This window comes from Macaca fascicularis, chromosome 18 (assembly GCF_037993035.2).
Source record: "Macaca fascicularis isolate 582-1 chromosome 18, T2T-MFA8v1.1".
NCBI classification, from domain to species: domain Eukaryota; kingdom Metazoa; phylum Chordata; class Mammalia; order Primates; family Cercopithecidae; genus Macaca; species Macaca fascicularis.
Window position 1 is genome coordinate 4,411,894 of NC_088392.1, and position 11,090 is coordinate 4,422,983.

Genomic DNA, 11,090 nt, shown 5'->3' on the forward strand with positions numbered 1-11,090 from the left:
TTTATTTGCTGTCTATTAATTCTGCCTGAGCCCCTTTGAAAAGCTCTTGTCCTAGGGAGAAGTAGGAGATCAAAAAGCAACTGATGTAGACTGTATTTTCAATAATTTCTGTGTTACTTATTGGTTATGCTGGGAGTTTATAATAATTGTTACTCATTCCTGCTTCTGATATAGAAAAGATGTAGTTTCATCATTGTCTTTGTCTCTCTAGACTAAAACGTTGTTACTTTACACTTCACACCAGCTAACTCTTAGTTTCGAGTTTACAGTAACTCAATATTGTGGTCTGAGTTAATGTATCTTTCAGACTTAGCTTATGTATTCACTGTTGGTGTGAAGATCTCAGTGGACCAGCTTCCCTTGCATTCGTAGGACAGTGACAGTTCAGGCCTTGGCATTAAAACTGAGCTAGATTTGTATGCGTCTCCTGCTGTGGCAGCCAGTTTGTTAAATTCTGTATAAGAGATCATGGCCTCTGATAGTACTTTTTGTCTTTCATTACATTTAAAGTAGCTTTTGGTGATTTACCACTGAATACTCTGGTTCTCTAAGGAAATTGCATTTTCCTTAACGTACTTTGGAACTATATCTTTAAGCATTCCCATACAGATTTGTTGCGTAGGATAATTGCAAAACACATCAGTAATAGGTAGAGGTTTAAATCCTAGGGTTCTTTGTTCTTATCCTGTAGTTCTCGTTGTTTACAGAAATCACAGTAGCTATGTTAAATTTAGAATACCTTATAGATTTATAGAAAAATATTCTGTAGTTATGTATGTCTGGAATGTGATTCATACTTACCAATCATATTCTTTTTCATATTGAGAGTGCTTTACCAACATTCATTAATATTTAAATCAGATTCTTTTCCTGTGGGCTTTAGATGCTAGGGATCATGGCTGTGTTTTTTTTGGATCATGCAACACTGTGTATTCATGCAGAAATTATTTGATGTGACACTTAAAAGTCAATGGACTTTTATAGATATACATAATAGATGCTAAATTATTTAATTGAAACAGCATTTGGAAATTCCATTTTATAATAATTTATTCACTCATTAACAATATTTATTGACCACCCATTGTGTGCCAGGCCTGTACAGGGTACTGGGGAGACAAGAAAACCATTTTTCCTGCTTCTCTGGTTCCAAAGGTCCATGGGTGGCTTAGACAGGAAATAGGGCAGAGCAGGGCAGCGCTGTGACATGGGAAGGGTCCTGTCATTGAGGCTGGAGGCGCTTGGAAGACTTTGGAGGGGCAGAGGGATGGGCGTTCCTGAAGTGCTCAGCACGTGGAAGGCCCAGAGTGGAGGAACACATTCCACTGGAGGGGCTGGGTGGGGGTCCGCTCAGGGAGGGAGAGCCGGAGTGGGTGGGCAGAGGCTCGGGACTAGGGTCTAGGGAGCACCAGGTCTCCTTGCTGAGACTCATGAATTTCTTCCCATGGGGGGTAGAGAGCCCAGGGGCAGGACGGACACCGTCAGAGTTGTAGCGTGAGAAGAGTGAGCAGGTCACACGCCACAGAGAATGGGCTTTGTGGTTCCTGGTGGCAGGAGCAGCCCTTGGGAGGCGCTTCGCTTGATCCCAGCGAGAGACAAGGTGGCCTGAGCTGGCATGGGGCTGGAGAGAGCGGGTAGATTTGAGAGGTAACACAGAGGGATTGGGTGTGGGAAGTGAGGGACAGGAGGGAATCATATTGACCCCAGGTCTGGCTTCAGGCAGCTGGCCCCAGGCATGATCCATTTCCCTGAGGCTGGAAGGAGGAGCAGGGTAAAACATTTCCAGGTGGAATTCAGGGTAAGTGAGAGCTTCGTGGAAACCCAGGTAGGAATGTCCAATAGGCAGGCGAAGATACGGGTTTAAAGTGGAGAGGAGAGATCCTGGCAGAGACTAAATATATCTAATAGCTATCAACATTTAAATTCATTCAAGGTCAGCCAGTGCTACTTTTAGAGACCCAGATAATATAAATTACTAATCTCTTGGGCTATTGAGTAGAGGCTTTAACGTTGATCCTCCACCATAGACATATAATGTAACCTAAGTTTCCTTATCTATAGAATAATGATAATGGTGCTTATTTTGTATACTTGCTGTGGAAATCAAGTTAGAACATACGCCATGAAGCACACATTCAATGTGACCTCGTCATTTATTCCAAAAATAAGCAATTTTCCTTAATAACTGGAGGAAACTCACATACTTGGAGAGCATTTCTGTGGTGAGCTCACATGTGAACACGTCTACACACATAACGCCTGTGTGGACAGATGACTGTCATTGATAAGCCGGTTAGTAGATTTTGCTTATGAACTCAGTTTGACGGCATGTTTTCTTTACTTGGTGTCTTGTGGCTTTGTTGGAACCTGCCAGCATGCTTCTCTTTGTTTTGTTTGGTTTAAGAGACTTGTCGTTAATTATTCATTAAAGAGAGGATGCAGGAAAACTGTGAGTTTGAGAAAAGTATTGTCAGGATAGGCATAGTTACCTCGTTTGCTACATTCTGTTCAAAAGCCCTCCGGTTGGTAGACAGACATTGCTGGTTTTTGTAGAACAATTGCCCTTACTTTGTCATATTAATATTTGAATATTCTATACTGGAAAATTCTGAGAAATCATGATACACCGTCTATCTCAGCTAAACAATTCAACAGGCACGAGGGCCAGGTAAATCTGCTGAAATTGATTTATTTCACCATAGGTCAGAATCAAGAATAAATAATTAAATTAAAGTCAGTTTAATTCATCAGCACACACCTGAAGCTTGAGGAGAAATAAAGTAGTTTCCTTTCGTGGTGACACTAGTAGCAGTCTTTTTCAGCACATGCACTGTTTAAACCTCTTCCGTGTTACAAACACTTACTTTAAGACCGCAGAGGACATCATGAAAACCAGATAGTCAAGCAGCCACTTCTTTCTGAACACCTTCCTTTGGTAGGCGGTGAGGGTGGAAAGGATGCCTGGAGCCTTGGAAGGCAGAGATGGAGGATAAATATAACAGGGCTCCCCGTAGGCTGTGGATGCTCACAGCACGCCCCTCTAGGCATCTCACTCTTTGGCCTCAATCGTAGACAAGCTGGAAGGAAGATGGTGAGAGGGTCCGGGCCCTGGGCCTCAGGAGCCCAACTGTGAGGGCATCCGCCCCTGTGGCTGATTCTTCCAGCCCAGCGGTGGCCCTGGTGCTTGTCCTTGGTGCTTTTACTGTGTTTTGGATTAAGATGGTTCTAATGCCAAGGACTGCCGATCCTCCAAATCAAATTCTAAATGAGGGGAAGAGCTCATGCATGTTGTCGTTTAAAAGATGCTTGGTCATCCGTTCAGCACAACTGAATAAATGTTTAATTTCTAGTAATCATCAGTATTCATCATTAGAAACACTTTTTGAAAACAATATGTTGAAATCTGGGTGTTTTGTCCTGTGGATGTTAGAGGAAAAACTAGGAAGTTTCTCTGGTGTTGCAGATAAATTGATTTTTTTTGTTACATTGTTGTTAAACATTAGAAATTAAAATGATTTTTGAAACCAAGAAAAATTATTCCCCCCAACCTCGTGGTTTTGGGATTTATTAAAAGACCAGCATGACTGCTGAAATATGAAATCTGGTGTTTTGATTTGTTTGGATTCCTTGCCAGAATTTAAAGACTATGATTAATAGTTTATTTCTTATTATTCTAAATGTTATTTAAAAATAGTTAAGCTGGATAAATAATTCCATTAATCAAAATAACAGGAAATGAAAAAATAAATGGCGACCTAATTTGTCTCATTTTTAGCTGTGGCTATTATAATGCAAATGATGGAGAAATCACGTAGGTTGGTACATTTGAATATATGCATAATCTATTTTCAGTATCACTTTTAGAGTCTCAGCATCACAGATCAGAGTTTGAAATTCAGCTCATTTGCTTAAGCTTTTCTTGTTTATTAAACCAAACAAGCATCTTAAAAACACATTTTCCATTTTCTCTAAATAAAATATGCTACCAAAAATCATGAATTAGACCTGGTGACTTATCCAAAATCACCCCAGTCGCATAGCCCTTGTTTACGGCTTGTTGGGTAAGGTTTTAGTCAATAAAGCATCGTGCATAATTGGTCCTCAGGCACTTAGCATTGCCTGCGTGGCTGACCGCAAGCCCTGTTTATAGGCTGACCTCCCTCTGAAGGCTGAGAGGTGCCCCGTGTGTCCTGGGGCATATGGTGGGTGTTTTGTGTGCAGGCCATTGATCCACACCCACCACTACATACACATTTCCCTTGCCTTACTAAAAGAAAGAGAAAGTAGACCTCATAAAGTTCCAGTAGTCAATATCCATCCCTACAACACGGAAATACCTTCCAGAAAGATAGTATTTCTTTCAGCATTACTGAAAAGCCCACAATTCACCGCTGCAAAAAAGAAAAGCGCAATCTTCTAAAAGCAGGCTTCCCATTTTTTGACTGCTCTTTCCCTTTCCGGAGGACAAGGCGATGTGGATGTGCTCAAAAGATTACAGTGTGTCCACTTAATTTGAATATTTCTGTGCCTCCTTTCTTCCATGTTTTATTCATTTCTTAAAAATGCTCTGGGGCTGCTTTATTGAATAATGACATGGTGGCCTCTGGTGAATCAATAACTTAAAACAACTCTCTTAAAAAATGAGGTATCGGAACACATCCCTTCAATTATGAAGAGACAATAGGCATCTCTGCATCTGGATTTGTGAACACAGTTTAACCACCTAGTTGTTTGGTTTATCCGGACTTTGCAGTGCTTCCAAAATAAATATTTTTAAAGCCGTCTGAGCCCTGTAATGTGAAACGTTAGCCCGTCATGGACAGAGAGGCCGTCTTCCTGTCGCCTCTAGAACAGTCCGTTGAGGCCTAACCCAATGCAAGTCTGTGACTTCTGGTCCAAAGGAAGAGTTACCCAGGTGGATGTGCCCTGGGGGTGCCGTCCATGTGAAATCTAGGCACACAAAGCCCCTGTGTTCATAGGCACCCCCTGACCACTTCTTACGGTCCCTGACGGCTCTTTTCACTATGCAGAGACGGTCAAGACCAACCACCCAACAGCTGACTGTAACTCCCAGTTTTCTTCCGGTAAACACAAGACCATTTTCCTTCCCGAATGTATTTGGAATTGGTTCTTGGTGAGCCCCGTTGATGATGAATACTTCCCGTCAGAACCTCAGAGATCTCTTCACAGCCTGATGTCGCTGTACAAAAATGTAAAACAATCTTTCTCCGTTTACTGCAGGAAATCCACCATCTACTTAGGGAAGTTTTATCACATCTCTCATTCTGTTACTGTTTCCATCATTTCAAATAAACTGCTGTCTCCACCACTGCACCCACCCCCTAAGCCCTCATAAAATTTTGTCGAGTATCTCTCTGTCTTCCACTGCATGTCAACTGGTAGATGCCATGAACACAGAGCCAGCTGTAAGGAGGAGTTTTCTGGAACTATTAAGAAAAGCCTTTAATTCATTATGTCAACCAGACCTTCCCCCACTCCGCCATTATTTCTGGGGTTCCTATAGGTCTAGCTGGAAACAGTTAGAATTTTACATGAATCCCCTGGTTTACGTATGCATGTTAATTTCTGGTGGTCAGTTTCACTTCAGGATTTTAGCTGAAGGTTAATGCAGTTAAGTAAGATAAATCTGGCCATACTGTTTTTGTCCTCAGATTGTAAACGCTATTGTTCAAACAGGGATGCTTCACATGTCATTGGAGAGCATTCTCTGAAAGCTGTGGACCCCCATTTATGCTTGGTTTTCTCTCGCAGTTCACTGTAAAATACCCCTTCCCTTTTTCCGGTGTGGTAATTGTTGATGGAAATGGGTGAAAACGCGCTGAAGTTCTGACAGACGTGTGTGAGAGCCGTGCTTTTTGTTTGTATGGCCCCAAATTCAGCCTTGTTTTGGAACTACCGTTCACTTGTAAATCCGCTTTGTACTATACAAATTACAATCTGGCTGCCTCCTCATCTTGCCAACTTGTAACCTTCTCTCCAGAGCTGGTTCAGACGTTATCATCTGCCATTCTTACATGTGAAACCATCAGAGAAGTCTAATGATCCTTTCTAAATCACACTGGAAATGATTCTTTTTCAAACCGCCTCTCTTTAGGGCAGCAAGGCACATTTAAACTTACTTCATGCTTGTTTTATAGTATGAGTTACAGCTCAAGTCAGGTCTTTGCCTACTTGGTTGGCTTGCTCTGTGAAGGTCATTGTTTGTGTTCTTGGATGTTGATTAGAAAATTAATAGGAAAAATGCATTTAGAAACCAGAAGGCAGAAATGAGCTTTTCTCCTGTTCTTTCCTTTTTCTCACCCAGGGGAGAGACCATTCTAACACAGGTACCGTCCAGACAGTGCCTCTCAGAAAGGGAACCTAAAGGCGTGTTTCCGACGCACCCCAGGTCCCCGTAACGGCCATTAGCAGTACCCTCACGATGTCCCCGCAGCCTCCCACCTGTGACCTGGCCACTCCACGGAAGAACAGCCGGAGAACTCCTGAGCAGACACCTCACATCCCGAGCCGCTGCGCTGGAGTGGAACCTGAAGGCAGATGCCTCTCCTTGTTAAACGTTCAGAAATAAATGAAGATGCTGTACTCTAGAAATACATGTAGATACTATATACACATTTACGTGCTCATCGCCCATAGTCCCATATTTTCTTATAATAAACAGTAGTACTGGCAGGCACAGTAGGGGCACAAGGCATCTATCTTATTCAAGACAAGTTTGAGACACTGGAAAAAAAGATACTTGTTACGTGTGTTGGACAGAGTGGCGAGGCTGAGCACTGTCACAGGGGCCTCCCATGCTAAGAGGGACTGTGGAGATGATGTCAGCAAAAACCGTGGTGGATTTGAGGTTGATCGAGTATTAATACTACTGCCTCTCCTTGTCTTAGTGGGTATTTAAAATAGTAAATGAGAGAGGGGAAGGTTCAGGTGCTGTGGGAAGCAGGCTTGGTGGAGGGGCATGATGATGGGACCCTCATGCTGGTTCCGTCGCACTCTCCCTGAGGGTCGTGTGCCTGTTCCATTCCTTCCACCATTCGAACTGAGCGAATCTGGCAAAGGCGACACGTCTGTGGGAATGCGTAGATTCTGCCTCGGAAGAGAGCTAGTGGAACACTAAGAAAAGCAGGCTTCTTGTTTATTCTCAGGACCTTTTTGTAACAGGGCTACATTCTGCAAACTGCTTACAAAGGAAGACTATACGTCTTAACAAATTATTTAGCCACTGAGTCCTCCCGATTCGGACCTGTTTTAGTAATGGCAGAAGAATCCCTGAGCAGGTTCAGGGGCCCTAGATAACTAGGGTGCTGAGCTCTGGCACCTTCTGTCCCCACTCTTTGCCTCCCCGCCCCTTCCCTGAGCCACCCCAGCAAGTGGGTGTGTGTTCTCCCTGGGCCTGGTGACCTCCACAGGATGAGTAACTTCGTTCATAAAGGGTGGGGATCACCAGCCCCTTGGGTGGGGACGGCTCTATATACCTCTTCCTCAGTAATGCAAATGCGAGTTTTTGTGGTGGGGGTTAAGGCCCATAACAAAGGATCTTAAACCATGCAGTGTACGCAATTGAAATTGTATTCCACAGATATAAATATTTTCTTTTCCCATTGCCGTGACACTATGTGTGATGGTAATATTTCTGAGAGTTTCAGATTTTTGCACATATGATTTTATGCATTATCAAAAGTTACTGCTGCCTTGAATGAAAATGTTCTGTGAAATTTTTTGCAAAAGCTTTACTAGGTTTTTTTTTAATTGTGAAATTTTGTAAAGGCAGGAAATGGATTAAAACGAGCATGCTAAATATATTTTTCAAAAAAGCAATAATTTTACATGTACAGAAATTATCCTAACCTTTAATACTGGTGAGAGCAACAGTTTACTTAATACAGTAATGGATTAGTGCAGTTTTTGTAGACAGTGGGCTTCTGATACAAAGTCTTGTTTAAACACACACACACACACACACCCTAAAGTGTGGGTTTCCTGTTCTAATGATTTGTTGAATATTATTATTATTATAATATTATTATTATTGTTGTTGTTATTGTTATTAGTTAATGTTTGGTTCTGGATTCTACTTGTTACTGAGTTTAAATTACTTGACGGTTCAGGTTACTTTGCAACACTTTCAAACAATGCAATGTAACTGGCTAGCTTATATATATATATATATATTTTTTTTTTTTTACTTATTTTTTTCTGATCCTCTTACACCAGATATGTACGAAAATGATCTGTTCTGTGGGTGTAATTAGGAATGTCCATGCAGATACAGTTAAGCAACTGTAATTGGCTGTTCTGTAAAGTTATTTTGAGCAGAGTTGCAGACACACATTCCTCTGTCCACCTAAGAAATCAGAAGACTCTTGTGTTGATTTATGTTTAATCATTTCAGTAGTTTCCCCACAGTGATCATTCTGCATTTTCTGGCTTTTGTTTTCTTGGCCGGAAGTGAACGGTGACTGTTAGGAATGTCAGGGACTAGTGGCCCAGTCCCGTTTCTCTGTGTGTTAGTTAATTAAAAAGACATTCTGGACCCAAAGTGACACAAAAGTGTAGTCTACATTTTTACGGTTTCAGAAGCGGCATGGAAAAGTGCAGTTGGCCTTTGGAGCTGGAAGTGTCTTGCTGGCGAGTCTCCATCCTGGAGAGTCTGGTGGGGAGTGGGCTGGTGCTGGGGCCCCGCCGGCCGCGGGCTGGATCCTTCCTGGCTTGCAGGAGAGCAGGCGTGGAGGACAGTCAGCTTGCGGGGCCGCGCAGAGTGCAGGAGGAAGGTTTTCACCCAGCTAAACAGACCGGGGGGGACACCCCCAAGAATGCCATCCCCTGAGGCCAGCTGTGGGCAGGCCGAGGTGTGTGGTCCCTTCCTTCACCAATCATCAGTATTGTATTGGTTTGTTAATTTGTTGATGTCAGTTCAGTCATAGTATTTAATATGATTTGTGTTTTCTTATTTATTTAGCCACTGTTTGATTCCCTTTTTTTTCCGAATGGTAATTTCTGCATGATACACTTCTGTACGTTGTCTTCTGACTGTTACAGACTTTCTACTACCTCTCCCGATCTGCTGTTTCCTTGTTTCTTAACAGGATTTTTTACAGTGTTGCGTCTAATGTAACTTAGACAATAAAGGGTTTGGTTGTCTACACTGCAGCTTCTCTGTGTCTCTCCCCTGCTTTCCGCTCGCTGCTTCCCCCTCTGCCCCTGCTGGGGCCTGGCTCCACCCTGGCCTGCCTTCCCACACTCTTCCTGTTTCCTGCTCACATCTCTTCCTCATTTTTGCATTCAAATAACACACAGCTAATGAGCTTCTAAAAATCTTTCAGGTTGTTCACTCGTATCCCTTAATTTGAAGAATGAATATTTAAATTCTCTCAAAAGTCAGCTGTTGAGGATCTTCCCTGGGAAATCAGCCACTGTACCTGCCTACCTTTCTGCCTGGTCCCGGAAGGCCTTATTGCCATCTTAGACGGACAGATTCCGTTCTCAGCACCATACAGACTTGGCTTCAAAGCCCGGTGAATTTTACCTTTGAGGCTGTGAAAAGTATTAAATGTTATAAGAGGTTCCCCAATATTTACTTATTTATTTTTTAAGCCAAGAATGACACTGGTTTCCTGAAAAGCAGGTGCTTCAGGAAGTAGCAGTTGGGAGTTGTATACAGTTACTTCGTCAGAGAAGGGAGCGCCCAGTATGACAGGCCACGCCCCTGATCTGGCCACTGTGCACAGGTCGCTGAGGGCACGAGAACACCTCTGCAGGGGCTCCGGCACATGTGGGTTTCATCATTTTACACGCCTTCAGGGCGCAGGGTTGAGCGCGGGAAGGGGAGCTTCCTCTCCAGGGGGCCTCTCCAGGGGGGCCTCTCTGGTGGGCCTCTGTTCTTTGGACAGAGAGACAGGGTGTGGCTTACGGGGTCAGTAGTGATGCCTTCTGGATCAAAGAAAGTGGGTGCAGTGCTTAGTCCGCTGTGTGGAAGAGGGCACCTCCTGGGCTTTCGTGGCTGGAGACTGTCTGCCAACATTCCTTCCTTCAAACTAGACAAACCCTCCTCTGCCACCCCCAGCACATTCTCAGAGGTTTCCAAGCTGTAGAAAAGGGAAGGAAGGAAGGACGGCATTCATATAGCTTTACTTTCCACTTCAGAACGTCTTAAGTAGCATATGTTGTTTTACTGCTTTTAACTTGGGTGAGTTCTAATTTCAGAACGTTTTGTTCACTGAGCAAAAAAAGATGCAACCACCACAGGCCAGGACTTCAAGTGAGGAGGACGCCTGTGTTTGCCGTGGTTGGTGGTTGGTGGGAGCCCGCTCTGGGGCCCGGTAACATGCCTGTGGGAAGTGATCCAGGGGCCACCCGCCCAAGGGAAAATGTTCATTCTTCATCAGCTTTGCTAATTCTACTTTGAGGCAGTAAAATGCAAAAGGCCATAGAATTTGTATTTCCTTTTTTAAAATACAATTTATAACATTATATTTTGTACTCTTTATATTAGAATTTGTAACTAGATTGATGTATTTAACTCTATTTCTGAAAAAGTAATTCAATGTTTTAGTTGTGTGATAAAAATATTTAGATAAAACATATTCATTCTATTGGAATTTGAAATAAATAAAAACATCTTGGAGTTCTGAGATTTGTAAGACATTTTTCCCCAATTTCAGAGGGTGGCTTACATCGTTTGACAGCCCGCTTTGATCTGTGGTTATTTATTTTTGTTGGCTGAACATAAACCAAAGTGTTAATGCTCTTTATTTATAGAAGAATTTTAGGATGATTCACAAGATCGTTCATCTGAAAAGATGCCCAGATGGCCCGAGTTTTTTTTTTTTTCAACTCTTGTGGACTCCGGGACATTCACTGTTTGTAATGGAAGATGCTGTGTTTTTCTCAGTTTTTTTTGCAGCACCTCTTATTTCCCCACTGAATACACTCACTGTTCTTACCCTTGCACTGTCACCCATACTGGACGTATAGGGATGGACGCAGAAGGAATTCTGACTCAGCCACACCTGGAGGAAATTACTGTGTCAAACGTGGGGACACAGAGGGGCTGGCGCTGTGATTTGCAA

General features: G+C 42.9%; 1 protein-coding gene across 9 annotated transcripts in view; it reads left to right on the top strand.

Moving 5' to 3' along the window:
• Positions 1 to 10,649, top strand: part of ZNF516 (zinc finger protein 516) — a 172,045-nt gene extending 161,396 nt beyond the window's left edge. For 6 of the 9 annotated variants that reach the window (XM_065533606.2, XM_045377931.3, XM_045377929.3 and 3 more), the window contains one exon: positions 6,326 to 6,612. In XM_065533606.2, the coding sequence (XP_065389678.1) occupies positions 6,326 to 6,385 (60 nt within the window). In that variant the 3' untranslated portion in view covers positions 6,386 to 6,612. Of the gene's footprint in view, positions 1 to 6,325 lie in introns of all 9 variants that reach the window. The other 3 variants (XM_015439608.4, XM_015439607.4, XM_045377928.3) reach the window with 1 other exon arrangement.
• The last annotated feature ends 441 nt before the right edge of the window (positions 10,650 to 11,090 follow it).